This window comes from Eriocheir sinensis, unplaced genomic scaffold (genome assembly GCF_024679095.1).
Source record: "Eriocheir sinensis breed Jianghai 21 unplaced genomic scaffold, ASM2467909v1 Scaffold120, whole genome shotgun sequence".
Lineage (NCBI taxonomy): Eukaryota > Metazoa > Arthropoda > Malacostraca > Decapoda > Varunidae > Eriocheir > Eriocheir sinensis.
Window position 1 is genome coordinate 22,793 of NW_026110519.1, and position 18,900 is coordinate 41,692.

Below are 18,900 nucleotides of genomic sequence, written 5' to 3' on the forward strand. Positions count from 1 at the left end.
ATTATCTGGAAAGGAAACATATCACACAACATTACCTGGAAAGGAAACATATCATACAACATTACCTGGAAAGGAAACATATCATACAACATTACCTGGAAAGGAAACATATCACACAACATTACCTGGAAAGGAAACATATCACACAACATTACCTGGAAAGGAAACATATCATACAACATTACCTGGAAAGGAAACATATCATACAACATTACCTGGAAAGGAAACATATCACACAACATTACCTGGATAGGAAACATATACAACATTACATGGAGAGGGAACATATCACACAACATTACCTGGAAAGGAAACATATCATACAACATTACCTGGAAAGGAAACATATCACACAACATTACCTGGAAAGGAAACATATCACACAACATTACCTGGAAAGGAAACATATCACACAACATTACCTGGAAAGGAAACATATCACACAACATTACCTGGATAGGAAACATATACAACATTACATGGAGAGGGAACATATCACACAACATTACCTGGAAAGGAAACATATCACACAACATTACCTGGAAAGGAAACATATCATACAACATTACCTGGAAAGGAAACATATCACACAACATTACCTGGATAGGAAACATATACAACATTACATGGAGAGGGAACATATCACACAACATTACCTGGAAAAGAAACATATCATACAACATTACCTGGAAAGGAAACATATCACACAACATTACCTGGAGAGGGAACATATCACACAACATTACCTGGAAAGGAAACATATCACACAACATTACCTGGAAATGGAACATAAAACACAACATTACCTGGAAAGGGAACATATCACACTACATTACCTGGAAATGGAACATATCACACAACATTACCTGGAAAGGGAACATATCACACAACATTACCTGGAGAGGAAACATACACATAACATTACGTGGAGAGGGAACATATCACGCAATATTACCTGGAATGGGAACATATCACACAACATTACCTTGAAAGGAAACATATCACACAACATTACCTGGAAAAGAAACATATCACAGTACATTACCTTGAAAGGAAACATATCACACAACATTACCTGGAGAGGGAACATATCACACAACATTAGCTGGAGAGGGAATATATCACACAACATTACCTTGAATGGAAACATATCACACAACATTACCTGGAAAGGAAACATATCACACAACATTACCTGGAGAGGGAACATATCACACAACATTATCTTCAAAGGAAACATATGACACAGCATTACCTGGAGAGGGAATATATCACACAGCATTACCTTGAATGGAAACATATCACACAACATTACCTTGAATGGAAACATATCACACAACATTATCTTGAAAGGGAACATTTCACACAACATTACCTGGAGAGGAAACATATCCCACAACATTACCTGGAGAGGGAACATACGACACAACATTACCTGGAAAGAAAACATATCCCACAACATTACCTTGAGAGGGAACATATCCCACAACATTACCAGGAGAGGAAACTTATCACACACTATTACATGGAAAGGAAGCATATCACACAACATTACCTGGAGAGGGAACATATCACACAATATTACATGGAAAGGAAACATATCACACAACATTACCAGGATAGGAAACATATCACACAATATTACATGGAAAGGAAACATATCACACAACATTACCTGGAGAGGGAACATATCACACTACATTACCTGGAGAGGAAACATATCACACAACATTACCTGGAGAGGAAACATATCACACAACATTACATGGAGAGGAAACATATCACACAACATTACCTGGAGAGGAAACATATCACACAACATTACATGGAGAGGAAACATATCACACAACATTACCTGGAGAGGAAACATATCACACAACATTACCTGGAGAATAAACTTATCACACAACATTACCTGGAGAGGAAACATCACACAACATTACCTGGAGAGGAAACATATCACACAACATTACCTGGAGAGGGAACATATCACACAACATTACCTGGAGAGGGAACATATCACACAACATTACCTGGAGAGGGAACATATCACACAACATTACCTTGAAAGGAAACATATCACACAACATTACCTGGAGAGGGAACATATCACACAACATTACCTGGAAAGGAAACATATCACAAAACATTACCTGGAGAGGGAACATATCACACAACATTACCTGGAGAGGGAACATATCGCACAACATTACCTGGAGAGGGAACATATCACTCAACATTACCTGGAGAGGAAACATATCACACAACATTACCTGGAAAGGAAACATATCACACAAAATTACCTGGAAAGGAAACATATCACAAAACATTACCTGGAGAGGGAACATATCACACAACATTAGCTGGAGAGGGAACATATCATACAACATTACCTGGAGAGGGAACATATCACACACATTACTTGGAAACATATCATACGGCATTACCTGAAAAGGAAACATATCACACGACATCAATGTGAAAATATATCACACTTCATCACTTACATCGACGCAGTCACACCCACCCATACCCACCAACCCACACCTACACACACACACACACACACACACACACACACACACACACACACACACACACACACGGCATTCGTTTCGGGTGTTCCATTTCGCAGGGACATTTTGAACTGCAACGTGAGATTAATTACAGTTTCCTTTTTTCGTTCCTCAAGTCGTTCACTACATGTACTCACTGGCCGATGATTTTTTTGTTTTCTTTTCATCTAACTTAAAGCTTGACCAAGTTTACCGGTCGTTATTTCCAAGCTGCGCAAGGCGTGAATGGAATTTCGTTAATACTTTGGCGAATTTACAAGTTTTATCCTCGTCGGGTGAAACCATTGCTCCTTTTTGACGCAAAGAAATATGATCCTTAATCTTAACCCTCACATTTTGCATTGGGGTTTTTGGCATTTTTTTTGTATTTTTTTGTTCTTTTATATATTTTGTATTTGGTTTTATTTTTTTTTTCATGAATCTTAATCCTAATTTTTTTTTGTATTATATTTATTTTTTTTATTTTTTATTATTTTCGTTTATTTTATTTATTTTTTTATTATTTTTTTTATACATTCTGCAATTGCCTTACTCCATCGCTGCCGTGTCCCTCTCGCTCACGTTGTCAAAGTCATCTTCGCCTTCACCCTCCTTACTCAACAGGACCAGGGTGGCGGCCGGGCGCGTCAGGAGGGGCGGCAACAACCCCCACCCCGAACTGCCCCACCACCACCTCCACCACCTCTTCCCGGTCCACCTCCACTCGGTCCACATCCATCCGGTCCACATCCATCTGCTCAACATCCACTCGGTCCACATCCATGCGGTCCACATCCATCCGGTCCACATCCATCCGGTCCACATCCACCCAGTCCACATCCACCCGGTCCACATCCATCTGGTCAACATCCACCCGGTCCACATCGATCCGGTCCACCTCCATCTGGTCCACCTTCACCCGCTCCACATCCATCTGGTCCACCTCCACCTGGTTCACCTCCACCCGGTCCACATCCACCCGGTCCACATCCATCTGGTCCATATCCATCTGGTCCACATTCACCCGGTCCATATCCATCTGGTCCACATCCATCTGGTCCACATCCACCCGGTCCACATCCATCTGGTCCACATCCATCTGGTCCACATCCATCTGGTCCACCTCCACCCGGTCCACCTCCATCCGTTCCACCTCCACCCGGTCCACATCCATCTGGTCCACCTCCACCCGGTCCACCTCCATCTGGTCCACCTCCACCCGGTCCACATCCATCTGGTCCACCTCCGCCCGGCCCACATCCATTTGGTCCACTTCCATCTGGTCCACATCCATCTGGTCCACCTCCATCTGGTCCACATCCATCTGGTCCACCTCCATCTGGTCCACATCCATCTGGTCCACCTCCATCTGGTCCACCTCCACCCGGTCCACCTCCATCCGGTCCACCTCCACCCGGTCCACCTCCATCCGGTCCACCTCCACCAGGTCCACATCCATCCGGTCCACATCCATCCGGTCCACCTCCTCAAAGCCATTCTCTTCAACCACCTCCCTCCGTTCCACTTCTTCAAAGTCATCCTCTTCACCCCCAGGGTCAAGATCAAGACCAGGGTCATCGTCAGGGTTGTCATCGTCAGGGTTGTCATCATCAGGGTTGTTATCATCAGGGTTGTTATCATCAGGGTTGTTATCAGGGTTGTCATCGTCAGGGTTGTCATCGTCAGGGTTGTCATCATCAGGGTTGTCATCGTCAGGCTTGTCATCATCAGGGTTGTCATCGTCAGGGTTGTCATCATCAGGCTTGTCATCATCAGGGTTGTCATCGTCAGGGTTGTCATCGTCGGGTGCGGTGGGTCCCGAGATGAGCCTCGCCAGGGTAGCGAGGAGCAGCCCTTGCAGGACCCACCACCAGTAGGCGAGGGTGAGCAGGGCGTCTGGGCAGGGCGTTGATAAACGCGACATTGTGCCTTCCATCGCTCCGTGTTTGGAGTTATTGTGTGTCTGAAGAAACACTTCACCTTGTGAGTTATCTTCGAGGGGTAATTCAACCCTTACGTCCATGTTGCTTTTATTGTAGTTCTCAATGCTTGTTTGAGTTCGTGAGTTCTCTTCGAGGGGTATTTCTGCCACTACGTGCATGCTCCTTTTATTTTGTTTTTGAATGTTCGTTTGAGTTTGTGAGTTTTCTTCGCGGGGTAATTCCACCCTTACTTCCATGCAGCTTTGGTTTTGTTTTTCAGTGTTTGCTTCTTTTTGTGGGTTAGTTGCGTGAGGCAATCCAAGCGTTATGTTCATTTAGCTTTATTGTGCTTCTGAAGGTTATCTTGGCTCGGGGGCCAGCCACGGGATTTTGATTTCTAGAGATGGGGCACTCTTTTCCCTTTGCTTATCCTTTATAGGGTCGAGATTTACCACATCACCTCGGTTTGAGATATGCCGTTTTAGGGACCTTGGAGTTGACATTGCATAGGGCGAAATCTAGAGCTAGTTGCACCTTTTGCAGTGAAGATCGCTACGGGAGCTGATTGGCTGGATGGAGGGAGCGTCTGGTTAGCTACGGGAGCTGATTGGCTGGATGGAGGGAGCGTCTGGTTAGCTACGGGAGCTGATTGGCTGGATGGAAGGAGGTCTTATTCTTAAAGGCGCCTCGGTTCGCCTGTTTGAAAAGCCTCTCGTTGAAGTGGCTTGGGTTCTCGTGGACTGTTTTGTGATGCTGGTGATAGTTGCACACACCTTCTGCACCCCGAATGGTAAAATCACCCGTAACAAACAGTTTACTCTTCTCTGTGGCCTTGGGAAACAGTCATAATGGAAGGCCGATACGTTTGAAAATATGGCCCTGAGGACTAAGAAGTCAGCATTTTCTCCCGTCGGTAATTATTGAATCCCACTGTCTTAAAATATTATGCGAAACAGATCAATGAGAATAATAACAGGTGGAGGATATTAATAGATGAGGAAGGAGGAAAATTGGAGATGTAAGTGGAAGGAGAGAAGTGGAAGAAAGAAATTGAAAGGGAAGGTTAAAAAGGAAAGTGCAAGTGCGAGGAGGAAGAAAATAAAAGGATGGGAAAAAGGAAGAAGAGAAAAGTGGGGAAAATAAAGGGAAACTAATGAAAAAATGTGTAAATAACTGGAGGGAGAGGAAAAGTGGAGTAAAGAAAGAAAAGGAACAACAGACAGAAAATAAATGAGTTGCAATAATGGAGAAAGAGAGACACGCTGAAAATGGAGGGAAAGGAAAAAGGAGGCTGAAAATGGAGGAAAAGGAGACACTGATGGGAAGGAAAAAGCAAGCAAAGAAGAAAATGGGAAGTAAGGAAGGAAGGGAGAATGGAATAGTCAGTGGTGGGCGCCGCTAACCGAAAAATAAGCTTTGCTAACTGGTAATTCACTAACTAAAAAGTCAGCTTCCCTTACACTGAGCCGCTAAACTGATAAAGAAATTAATGGAAGCTAACGAAAACGAAAGCGAAAACGCTAACAAGCTAACGAATAAGTTAGGAACTGCTAGGAACCGTGCCCAGGCAGGCAGCGTTAAGGATCGTCCTTGATTTAAAAATAAAAGATTTTTGTTCCTCCCGGGAACCTGTTCATGGAAATACAATGTTGAAGTCATTTTTATGGAAATGTGGGAAAAGATGGGGATGTGATTGTCTTATTTATCATATTTATTGTTCGTGTATAGAAACGAAAGGATGAAAATGATGGTTTGTGTCAAGTTGTGTGTGTGTGTGTGTGTGTGTGTGTGTGTGTGTGTGTGTGTGTGTGTGTGTGTGTGTGTGTACTTACCTGGTTGTATATACACGATTTTGATATACAGGAAGTGAGCTACACTCTTGAGGTCGTCCCCAAATCTCAGTTTATCAGTTAGTTTCAAATTCATGAATAGTTTCGGCTTAAACGATCTCCTTTTCGAGGTCCTTCCATGTGTCAATGCCTCTCTGAGGGAACCTGTTCCTTGTTTTTAATATCTCTCAAGCGCGTTTTTTTTCTAAATCTATTTCCCGTGTCCTCTTGAGTTTTAGTACTCCATTATACAGGCCATCCCTTACTTGTTTCCATTTCCCTTACTGCCCTGTAGGCTACACCATAAATCAGATATCCTCTTTATCTCTCTTTTATCTCGTTGAAGATTGGCAAAGCCAATCTTTACTCTCTCTCCTTATATGTCATATATGTCTACTGCTTGGCACCCTTGGTGTCACTCCCTAACTCTCTGAATTCATTGTGTTTTCTTTGCATTTTTTGTGTGGAGACCACACCACTGCTGCATATTCAATCTTAGTCGAATGACCAACTTATATATATATATATATATATATATATATATATATATATATATATATATATATATATATATATATATATATATATATATATATATATATATATATATATATATATATATATATATATATATATATATATATATATATATATATATATATATATATATATATACATATATATATATATATATATATATATATCACTCAATCACTGTAGTTCCAATAGGCGTAAGTGCTCCTTCCTCCCTTTCCTCCTCCTCTTCCAATCCCTCCTCCCTCCTTACCTCCGTGCATCCCTTCCACACCTTCCCGAATCTTGCCTCGCCTTTCCTTTCCTTCTGTTCCATATCTTTTTATTAGGTTTTTGCTTTTTGTTGTTATTCATAGCTGATATTTATAGGCGTTTCACTTTTTTTATATTTCCTGGTTTTGCGTTTTCTCACCATTGGTCCCCGCCTGGGAGGGGGACCACAAATTCCCCCAGGGAGGACTCCCCTTCTGGCTGCCCACCTGAGAGGTGTCTTGTTAACTCCCCGAACTTCTTTCTTATCAATTTCTGCAACATTCGCGGTCTTCGCTCTAATTTCCATTCTGTGGAGCACCATCTCTCCTTCTCTAAACCTCACCTTCTCTTCCTCACCAAAACACAGGTTTCTGCGGCTACTGACAGCAACCTCTACTCTGTTCCCTCCTACTATCTCTATCCTAAACTTCAATCCAAAGCTGGATATTGCGCCTACGTGCGCAACGACATCACTTGCTCTTGTGCCCACGACCTTGACTCTTCTGAATTTTTCACCATCTGGCTAAGAAGAAATTAATGGAAGCTAACGAAAACGAAAGCGAAAACGCTAACAAGCTAACGAATAAGTTAGGAACTGCTAGGAACCGTGCCCAGGCAGGCAGCGTTAAGGATCGTCCTTGATTTAAAAATAAAAGATTTTTGTTCCTCCCGGGAACCTGTTCATGGAAATACAATGTTGAAGTCATTTTTATGGAAATGTGGGAAAAGATGGGGATGTGATTGTCTTATTTATCATATTTATTGTTCGTGTATAGAAACGAAAGGATGAAAATGATGGTTTGTGTCAAGTTGTGTTTGTGTGTGTGTGTGTGTGTGTGTGTGTGTGTGTGTGTGTGTGTGTGTGTGTGTACTTACCTGGTTGTATATACACGATTTTGATATACAGGAAGTGAGCTACACTCTTGAGGTCGTCCCCAAATCTCAGTTTATCAGTTAGTTTCAAATTCATGAATAGTTTCGGCTTGAACGATCTCCTTTTCGAGGTCCTTCCATGTGTCAATGCCTCTCTGAGGGAAGCTGTTCCTTGTTTTTGATATCTCTCAAGCGCGTTTTTTTTTTAATCTATTTCCCGTGTCCTCTTGAGTTTTAGTACTCCATTATACAGGCCATCCCTTACTTGTTTCCATTTCCCTTACTGCCCTGTAGGCTACACCATAAATCAGATCTCCTCTTTATCTCTCTTTTATCTCATTGAAGATTGGCAAAGCCAATCTTTACTCTCTCTCCTTATATGTCATATATGTCTAATGCTTGGCACCATTTTTGTCACTCCTGACTCTGAATTCATTGTGTTTTCTTTGCATTTTTTGTGTGGAGACCACCACTGCTGCATATTCAATCTTAGTGAATGATATATATATATATATATATATATATACATATATATATATATATATATATATATATGTATATATATATATATATATATATATATATATATATATATGTATATATATATATATATATATATATATATATATATATATATATAGATATATATATATATATATATATATATATATATATATATATATATATATATATATATATATATATATATATATATATATATATATATATATATATATATATATATATATATATATATATATATATATATATATATATAATTAATGGCACTGCCCAGTCACTGGGCTCTGGTGGTCACTCAGCAGCACAGGCAGTCTTGGGGCGCGTACACAATAGTCTTCCCTTAGTTGACCTAGATTTTCAGGCAAGAAAACTTAGAAAACGAAGACAAGTTCAGCGAGGAGAACCTTAACTTTTCCGCCACCAGTGCTACTACCACAACCACCACCCCTACCGCTGCTATTACTACTACCACTGCTATTACTACTACCACTCTTACAACTGAGAGGTACGTAGTATTACGTCCTTGTCGACAGAGCGGCTCCGGCAGTGCCTGTCCGTAGTCTGTCCGTACCGTGAGGCCGCCTCCATCCGCTCTAAACTATTCCTACACTCATTCGGCGTCCAAACATAAATCAAAGTAGAAATAAAAAACTATTACTACTACTAATAAAAATAATAACAATGACAGTAACAATGATATAAACAATAATAATAGCACATTCAAGTCCACACCGACAAAAACACACACAATTAACAGACCTTTCAGCGGCACACTGCTTGTCCGTCTGTCTGTATTCTGTCCTCCTACCTGTCCGTCTGTTCATTCGTCTTTGCACCAGCCTTCCGTTTTCTTGATCTGTTTATTTATCTATCTGTCTGTATCTGTCTGTGTCTGTCTGCCGACCCATATCTCTGTGTCTGTCTGTGTCTGTCTCTCGGTCTGCAAAACTTATTTACCACTCAATCTATCTACGTATTTCTTTACCTGTCTGTCTGTATGTCTGTCTACCTGTCTATTTGTGGTTGTATGAATCACTCTCTCTCTCTCTCTCTCTCTCTCTCTCTCTCTCTCTCTCTCTCTCTCTCTCTCTCTCTCTCTCTCTCTCTCTCTCTCTCTCTCTCTCTCTCTCTCTCTCTCTCTCTCATTCAGACTAATGTGACTTTCTTCATTTTTTACTATTTCTACATAGGGAGGTAATTGATGAAGAGGGACAAGGAGAGGAACAGGAGGAAGAGGAAGAGGGAGTCACGGTTTCCGTTATGCCTCACGGTAGTAGACTATTATAGTAGGTCTGTTAAGTTCTTCCCCCCTGTAAAACAAAACACACGACACACATCACACACGCACTGTGGCAGTACCTGGCAGACTACGGGACCCCTCGTGACATCGTGCTGGACAACGGAGGAGAATTCACCAGCAGAGAGTTCCAGCAATTCTTCCACAAGCACCACATCACACTGTTCTACACGACTCCCTATCACCCCCAAGGCGGTCCTCTCCGCCCTCTGCCAGGGCCACCCTCTTCGTTGGCCCAACTACTTCAGCCTTTCCAGATCTCCATGAATCAGGCGGTGCACACCTCCACGGGGCAACAGCCTTACTTCGCCTTCTTCTCTCGACATCCACCCAGGTTAGTGGGTGCGACCCTCCCGTCGGTCGACGGCGGAGACGAGGAGATGGCGGAGGCACACGCCCTTATCCGCAGTACCCACCAGCGCATGTCCAGATATTACCGCCAAGTTGCCAATTGAAGGCGGATCAACCAAGCGGTGGAGGTGGGCTCACTGGTATGGGTGAAGAGGGAAACAACAATACCGGGCACCTGCCGGAAGCTAAATCCCACGTGGGATGGGGTTTACCGAGTGGTGGAAAAACATTTGGGTGGGAGCGTGTATGTGATGGGAAGCTTGTTCACAGGGAAAAAGGTGCAACGAGCTGCTGTACTTTTGAACCCGAGCCAGAAGACGAACAATTGCTACCGCGAGTGTGCAGACACCCCCCCCCCCTTTCCCCCCCGGAATGTTGATTGAGGAGTGTTAATGCTGCATGCCTTAGGATGTATGGGTTTAGGCGTGGGTAAAGGACCTGCGTGTGTGAGTCGGGAGAATTGAGTCCGGGTTACTTCCCCCCCCCCCTAGTTTTTTTTTCAGGTGTCTTATCAGAGCGGTCAGGGAGTAGTGTGGGAGTGGACCGGGGTATTTTAATTCGGGAGTTCGGTGAGAAACTCTAACTTGACAGCCAACACCATTCGGGGTCAGAGTCGGTATTTCAGGACCTGTCGGGCGCTCCCCAGTTGCTGAGGAATGGGTGGGCAGTGCAAGGTTGCGTGTCTGGGTGAATGTTTGTGATCGAAAGACAGGTAGGATGATTGTGCACCTATTTCCAGGGGGTAGCTCGACAGCGAGAATGCTACGGGCGGACTAGTCTGTTTCCCAGCTTATGGCCCCGGTGTGAGGTTGGCTTAGATATTCATATCCATTCCCATACTTTGCCCAGTACAGTCAGAGAAACGACCCCCAAGGGTACGTAGGGGCTAGTGGACCGACAGGTACCACGAGGGTGATTCAGAGGGATGTTATAGCGCAGTCGGGGAAGGGAAGTCCCCTTGGTAGTAGGTTCTCCCCTCTCACACACCGTTTCCTTGGGTTCGTTCGTTTGTTTGTTGGAACATGTATGGGAGAGGCAAGGTGCCGACAAGCCGCGGAAAAAATCTATTTACCGGGGGAAGGTCTCGTGTAATGCCGGGATGTGAAGCCAGGAGAAGAAACTTAGAAGTATGAGGAAAAGACGGTTAAGTCATTATAAGTGATTACAAGTAGTTATAAGTGAGCATAAGTAGTTATGAATAATTATAAGTCACTATTAGGCCATCATAGATATGTAAGAAATTGTAAGTTGGTATCCTTAATCACAACCCATAACATAACACATCCCCCCCCCCCCCTCAGACTCCAATTACACAATGTGGTGCAATACTTACGTCACTTTCCCGCCAGAACTTAGCGTCTGTCGCCCCTCCCTTTCCTCCCCTTCTCCCCCTACCAGCGCACGCACCTCGGAATTGTTGCCAGCCCTTGCTTGTCAATGCCCTATCAGTTAAAGTCATCAACCCTTGCATATATTTTTTTCCGCTGCTCCACATGAAATTTCGTCACCTTGCACGTTAGGAGACCGTACCCATATAAAAACTACCCCCAGAGCGAGTCCCCTTTGTTTTTCCCAAGATATCCATTAGTTGAATTTTCTTTTTAACATCATTTAGTGCCCCGAGTTTCCGGGCACGACAATATGTGTGAATTCTTCCACTCCACTATGCTTACTGTGCGGTCTGCATATAACATAAAATATGAAGTTGTTTGAAAGTTTTAACAAAACAGTGCATATCTCTATGTCATCACTAACAGAGGTATATTGTTGAATAGGTATGGCTCGGTCAGAGTTAATGAAAGGAGTAACTCCCCATGTTCTCTATGAACTCTGCTGGAGTGATAAGCGTCATAGCCTTCTAAGACGTAAAGAAAAGACGTAAAGGTTGAATCAAGTTTCTGATAATGCAATAATGTGTGGTGGGGTATTGAAGCATCTAAAGAGTGAGGAAAGACTATCAAAATTTTTGTGAAGGGATCTAACATTGAAGTGTAAGATGTTGAGGCAAGGATGTGACACATTATTGACTTGTGAATTGTATTCCTCAATACTGTAATAAATAGAAGGGGAGTTAAGGTTAGTATGGCCATTTACTGCTCTTATGATCTCAGTGCCAATATCATCTGCACCTATTTGATTGTCACCAATAATATCATCATAAAGTGATTCACAAAGATTCTCCATTGATAATTAGAAAAAAAAGTAGAAGTAGGAAAAATTTAAAGAGTAAAGAGTGAAAAAAGTTATATACAAATTTAAGATATTCTAATTAATATTTCTGATAAATACATACCCTGACCCGACAGGCATATGTACATGTACATGCACCGAGTAAACATGATCATCAGGATATGTATTATGGAAGGATTGTGTGAACACTATTGACTCTTACCAACATGGTAGTTGGAAAGGAGACATTATAGTATAGCATGTAGGAAAGCAAGATTGCAATACCTGTAAAGAGAAGATAAAATATAGCATCACTTGAAAATTAGTAAAGCTGTCATACTAATAAATGATTGCATAGCATTACAAGCAGGACACTATAGCGATAAGTAAATGTGCTATGGCAAAGTACGTACTATTAAGCTAAGGTAGAGTACAATAAAAAATATATGTGGTTCATAATGCAAGTGGGTTGAAAATGTACGATATATACTACATAAACATGTCCAGAAGCAGCACTAAACCACAAGTATTGTAAAGGATCTGCCATAGACTACATACTGCGTAGTCCATGGTTCTGATTATAATAAAAACAAGGTTTATAACCACCATGGAAAATACATAATAAAAGTGGTCGTTGCAAATATAACAGTAAAGTGTAGTAGCTGTAGTAGTGGAGTAAAGGGTTTGTAATGAATGTGAACAGTGACAGAAGAAAACTAAATAACTGGTATAAAGATAGTAGCAGAGGAAGAGAGGATGGTGGTGGTAGTAGTAGTAGTGGCAGACACAGGGACAGGAGGTGTGGCCTAGTAGTATTGGTAGTAACAGTGGCAGTGTCCATTAGTGGCGGTGGTACAAATAGTAGCTGTATAGGTTGTAGTAGTAGGAGGAGGAGGAGTCGAAGTAGTAGTAGTAGTAGTAGTAATACTAGTAGTAGTAGTAGTAGTAGTAGCAGTAGTGGTAGGTTGTTGTTATTGTTGTTGCTGTTTTAGTAGCAGAAGTAGTAGTAGTAGTAGTAGTAGTAGTAGTAGTAGTAGTAGTAGTAGTAGTAGTAGTAGTAGTAGAAGTAGCTGCAGCAGTAATAGCAATAGTAGTAGTAGTAGCAATAATAGAAGTAGTAGTAGTAGTAGTAAGTAGTAGTAGTAGTAGTAGTAGTAGCAGTAGTGGTAAAAATAGCAACAGTGACAAGAGCTGTTGTAAGTGCTGGTAACATGGAAAAATAAAGGTCACAGCAGTGTGCCAAAATAAAGGGTGAGTTTGTAATTGTTGTGACGATATGAATGTAGAAAGTTATATGGACAGAAAGAGTAAAGAAAATCAATTGGAAAAAATCAGTCAATTAAAAAAGAAAAAGACACAGTAATAGTGTCATACAAAAGAATCCATGCATATATCCATGCAGTTGAGACACAATAAGGGGAAGTAAATAAATAATGCATTATATACACCGAGTGGAACATTCTAGAGAAATGTAAATGCATTCAGCATGGGAGTTGATTAAGCTCACCTAAGCTTCATCTCTGAGTGCAGGGAAAATATCTAAGAAGGTTTGGAGGGATTCATCATTTGTTATGATATGTTTAAGGTTGGAACACCTCAATTTGACATATATTAAACCATCTCTAGTGTAGCATTGTTGGAACTGTTCTCTATGAAGTTTTCTGATGTTCCAGATAGCTTTAAAGATGGAAAGGCGTTTAGGAGTTAGGCTTTCATTGACATACAAGTTAGGTCTCATTGTGACACAGGCACTCATGATTTCATCTTTCTTTTGGCGGCTACGAAGTTTGAGTATCATAGGTTTCTGTTGATTCTGTTTTACTTTGTTGCCAAGTCTATCAGCTACAATGATATCATTGCGGGATATATTTTTTTTCAATGTTTCCTGATAGTATTCACCACTACATCAGCTGCATTCTCACTGTTAATTTCTTGAGGAAGGGCAGGGCCACTGATTATTACGGTGTCCCTCCTTTCATACTGACTCACGTCATCTATTTGGTTTTCTAGTCTAGCTACTCTGTTTTCAAGGGTAACTATTTTTGTTTTCAATTGGTCAGTGAGTTCATCTTTCTTGTCCATGATTAGTTGCACCGCTTTTATGATAGTGTTCACTATTATCTTACTCTCCTCCGAAAGTGCACTGCTGTCGTCCTGAATGATGCTGCTCATGGTGAGGGGAGGTGACTGCTGTAAAGGTCCGCCAACTCTCCCGGCTGATGTGGAAGACATGAGTGATGCATCGGAATCGCCAGCCCCCCTCGTCACTGAACCAGGCGTATTCCTTGTGCCGACCATAGTTGACTGTAAACAAAGTACTGGACGGCAGAAACAATGCGAGAGATAGAAATGTGACAGTATAGAGTAAAAGGAAGCTGGTTCAGTATAGCGGGGTCGGGTTGTTTGTTTTGGTTGGGCAGAGAGATTGTTGGAACGTCAGGCAGCCAGAAGTTAAATGTTGCTATTTACGGCAGTCCATGGTGTTTAATTGTATTGTAGCGCTCAAAAATTTGAGAATCATTGCGGAGCCAGTGTATGTCACTGGCTGGGAAGTATGGTAAGCGTGTGGGTAGTGTATGCTGGAAATGAAGGAACACAGTTAGCACGTCCGTCACGTCCCGTGACGGATGAGAAACTTATCAATGACAACAGCTGGGTGTTGCCTTTTGCTTCAAACTTATCAATGACAACAAGAGAAACAATCGCATTTGGAAGTACATCACACATTTTGATCAAATCGGGGATAAATGAGCGGGAAACTTGATTAGTAGTGCATAAAAATATGTTAAAGAGCACACTCATCGCGTTGTTAACTGTGGCGTGTACGGCGAAGAGGCTGACGCTGGGCCGGTGACGTGTCGTGAAGACGCTGCTCACTAGTATTCTTAGTAAAAAAAAATAAAAAAAAAGGTCCAAGCGCCAACCATTTGACGATGACAAAGTTCCATGTTAAGGTTGGGTGGTAGAATCTTTATTCTACTCTGCTATTCACCACAAAACTACCGAGTCGCCTGTGTGTGTGTGTGTGTGTGTGTGTGTGTGTGTGTGTGTGTGTGTGTGTGTGTGTGTGTGTGTGTGTGTGTGTGTGTGTGTGTGTGTGTGTGTGTGTGTGTGTGTGTGTGTGTGTGTGTGTGTGTGTGTGTGTGTGTGTGTGTGTGTGTGTGTGTGTGTGTGTGTGTGTGTGTGTGTGTGTGTGTGTGTGTGTGTGTGTGTGTTTGTGTGTGTGTGTGTGTGTGTGTGTGTGTGTGTGTGTGTGTGTGTGTGTGTGTGTGTGTGTGTGTGTGTGTGTGTGTGTGTGTGTGTGTGTGTGTGTGTGTGTGTGTGTGAGAGAGAGAGAGAGAGAGAGAGAGAGAGAGAGAGAGAGAGAGAGAGAGAGAGAGAGAGAGAGAGAGAGAGAGAGAGAGAGAGAGAGAGAGAGAGAGAGAGAGTGTGTGTGAGTGCGTGTGCGTATGGGTCTGCGTCAGAGACGGACCGACAGAGACCAACAACGATCGACTAACTGAATTCTCGTGTGTGGGTGGCGCTGGGTGGGTGGAGACAGAATGGATTTGCAAGAGTGGAAGTGTGGGTGGGTTGGTACTATAGCAAAGGGGCTTCTTGGTGCAGTGGTTAGCACACTCGGCTCATAACCGAGACAGCTCAGGTTCGAATCCCGGGCGGAGTGGAAAAATTTGGGCTGCTTTTCCGATACCCTACAACCCTGTCCACCCAGCAGTGAATGGGTACCAGGTATTAATCGGGGGTTGTGTCCCGCCTCCTGGGATCTGTTCCCTTCTCCTATAATTCCTTCCTCTTCTGTCTCTCTCCGACATATGACCACAGATGTTGGGCCGACTAAACGAAACTTTCCTTTACAACCTCCTCCTCCACCCTATTTTCTTCTGGCTCCTAGTTTCTTCATCATCGCCGCCCCCATTCAGCCTTTTCTTAATCAAGGGTACAGCAAGAAGAGGAAGTGGGTTAGTGGGGGAGGTACAGGCGGGGAAGAAGGAGAGACAGCAGGGGCGTAGAGTTGTAGGGTGTAGTATAATGCCTTACTCTTCATCCTAAGCTACACGGTAGGTAGGCGGTGGCCGAGCTGGTAGCGTACTGGGCCCACATTCACCGCGTGATGGACGACGCGGGTTCGAATCCCCACGCTACCACTCGGATTTTTCAGTCACCGCCGAGTGGCTTAAAACTACCCACATGCTGTCCTGGAGACCACCCATCAACCCGGACTCTAGAGGAAGCCGTCCAAGCGAATCAAGAACGAGTTCCGGGGGCAGCATGAGCCAATGCAAGATGGTGCCACTATAAACACTCGCCTGCGCCAGAACGGGCTGGGCCGACCATCAGGCCCCACCTGGAAGAGGCCTTGGGCCGACCATCAGGCCCCACCAGGAAGATGCCTACCGGCGCAACAGGCAAACGACGTAAAAAAAAAAAAAAAAAAAAAAAAAGTAACTCCTCTTGTCCAGTAGCAGGCGCAGCTATAGCCGGCCTGCTGCCTACACCCCGCGAGCCCTGCCATGACACACTCCCCTTGGCCATGTCCACCTCTGTAGGGCTCGTCCACAGCCATAGAAGCACAGTGCCGGTCTTTCTCCTCCCTTACTGACCACTTTTGAGCCTTCTCTGCGGCTCCGAGGGTTGGCGCTGAACAGGAGGAGGAATACATAGGAAGGACAGACACCAGATGACCTATCGGTCTATGGCGAGGGTGTCTGTTTACTACCGCTACTACTAGTAATCTACGTGTGGTAGGACAGGACAGAAAAGATGAAGGCTCCCACCCACCCACCTCTCCCTCTGGCAACGTGCCGGCAGGAAATAGTTAGAAGAGAACACCATGTACCTTTAAGGAAGAAAGGGACATGGAAATTTTACAGTAAAGAGAGAAATAAGAGGAAATTACTACCCTTAACTTACACTACTGGTAACCTAAGCTGTGGGGGAAAATGACTTCATTACATAAGAACATAAGAAAACAGAAATACAGGGAGACTGGAAGAGGTCGAGTGGCCTACACAGGGCAGCCCCAGAAACCCCCCTAATACTCACGATGGGTGAGGTGTAGTTTCAGGGGCACAGGTGGAGGCTTGATCCTCATTTAACCGGCGGTACTATGCACGCACCAGTAACCTGTCACCTTACTGCACCCACACCTCACTCCACCTGTCATGCGGACATTAACTGTTGCTATACTCTATTGTTAACTTACGCTACTTGCAATCTAGGTTGTGGGGGAGAATTATATGGATATAGGTTGAGGTCTTGCTGCAATCTGTCTGAAAACATGCGAAAAAGGGTCAGTATAATCTTATATCCCTGAAGTACTTATCCAAAGAAGACTTAAAGCTATTGATACTCTGTGCGTTTAACTACTGACGGTGGGAGTCTATTCCAGTGATCGACGACTCTGTTATTGAAATAACTTCGGTGCACCAATGGTTGTGATGGTTGCGTAGTGCGAGAATGGCGAGCAGTGGTAAGTTGTAATGAAGGAGGAACAGGAGGAAGAGGAGTTAATGAAGAAACTTGGAGGAAGAAAAGGAGGAGAAATAAGTAGTTAAGTGATAGTTATGTACTAGTTTGAAGAGCAGCAAATATGAAGGAGAAAAGAAAGGAGCTAAATGAGGAACCAGAATGAGGAAGAGGTGAGTGATAGCTAAATAGTTGGAAAAGGAGGAGGAGCAGCAGCAGAAAGATGAACACTTAGGAAGAACAGGCACCAGAAGACCTGGCAGTCTATGGCGAGGGTGTCTGTTTGCTACTACGTACTTCTAATAGTAATCTACGTGTGGTAGGACAGGATAGATGAAGGCTGAAGGAGGTAATTAAGAAACAAGGAAGAGGAAGAGGTGAAGTGATAGCTACGTAGTTGGAGAGGGAAAAAGGTTATTAGGATTTTATGCAAAGGGAGTGGGAGGAGGAAGTAGTGATAGTTAGGTAGTTGAAGAAGAAAAAAGAAAGGAGGAGGAGAGTTGGGGTAATAACCAATCCTAGAGGAAGGGGAGGGGAGGGGGAGGGCGAAAGGGAGGAGAGGAGGAGAACAGTTGTCAGTCAAGGAGAGAACCCGGCGTGTGAAGGCTGTGGGGACGGTGTGGAGGCAGCGGAGATACTTGTCGTTCAGGTGACGGTGAGTGTCGTGCACTGTGGTTAAAGTTAAGGCTGTGAATCTGTGTTGAGGCTCGGGAGCGATGTTTTCAGGGTCAGGATATGTTTTAATGTTAGTATCTGTGTGCATTGTTTACTTATATCCTAACCAGCCAAACTCACTAGCCGTTCATGAGGTCTACATCCACCCAACAGTTTCCTCTTCTGTACCTGCATTATGATAGTACATTTCCGTCTAATGCTCTTTTGGATCTGGATCTGGATAAATAATTCGTGTTATGCACCTTTCAGGTGCATAACACGCATATTTGTGTTGGCTGTTGGGGGGACGGGGGAGCCGACTGTGCAGGGGAGGGAAGTGAATCAAGTGTAATTGTTGGTGTTGGTGTGTTGTGGTGACAAGTTAGTGTGTATTTGTTTTCTGAATGCGTCTATTGTACTGCAGTCTAAAATTTGTTGAAGGAGGCTGTTCCAGTCATGTATGGTGAGTCGAAAGT

General features: G+C 43.3%; 1 protein-coding gene across 2 annotated transcripts; it reads right to left on the reverse strand.

The window, feature by feature from the left end:
- Positions 1–2,159: 2,159 nt before the first annotated feature.
- LOC126989526 (otolith matrix protein OMM-64-like) lies at positions 2,160–4,890 on the reverse strand. Of its 2 annotated transcripts, none has more exons than XM_050848101.1 (2): positions 2,394–4,890; positions 2,160–2,183 (listed from the first exon to the last, which is right to left on the reverse strand). In XM_050848101.1, the coding sequence occupies exon 1, from the start codon at positions 4,810–4,812 to the stop codon at positions 3,169–3,171; it is 1,644 nt and encodes a 547-aa protein (XP_050704058.1). In that variant the 5' UTR covers positions 4,813–4,890; the 3' UTR covers positions 2,160–2,183; positions 2,394–3,168. The 2 variants fall into 2 exon arrangements, with proteins under 2 accessions (XP_050704058.1, XP_050704059.1); XM_050848102.1 differs by lacking the exon at positions 2,160–2,183 and having other exon boundaries at positions 2,198–3,858; positions 3,919–4,890.
- Positions 4,891–18,900: the final 14,010 nt, after the last annotated feature.

Coding starts and splice junctions, on each gene's coding strand:
- LOC126989526 (XM_050848101.1), bottom strand. CDS start 4,812: ATGAACATAACGCTTGGATTGCCTCACGCAACTAACCCACAAAAAGAA.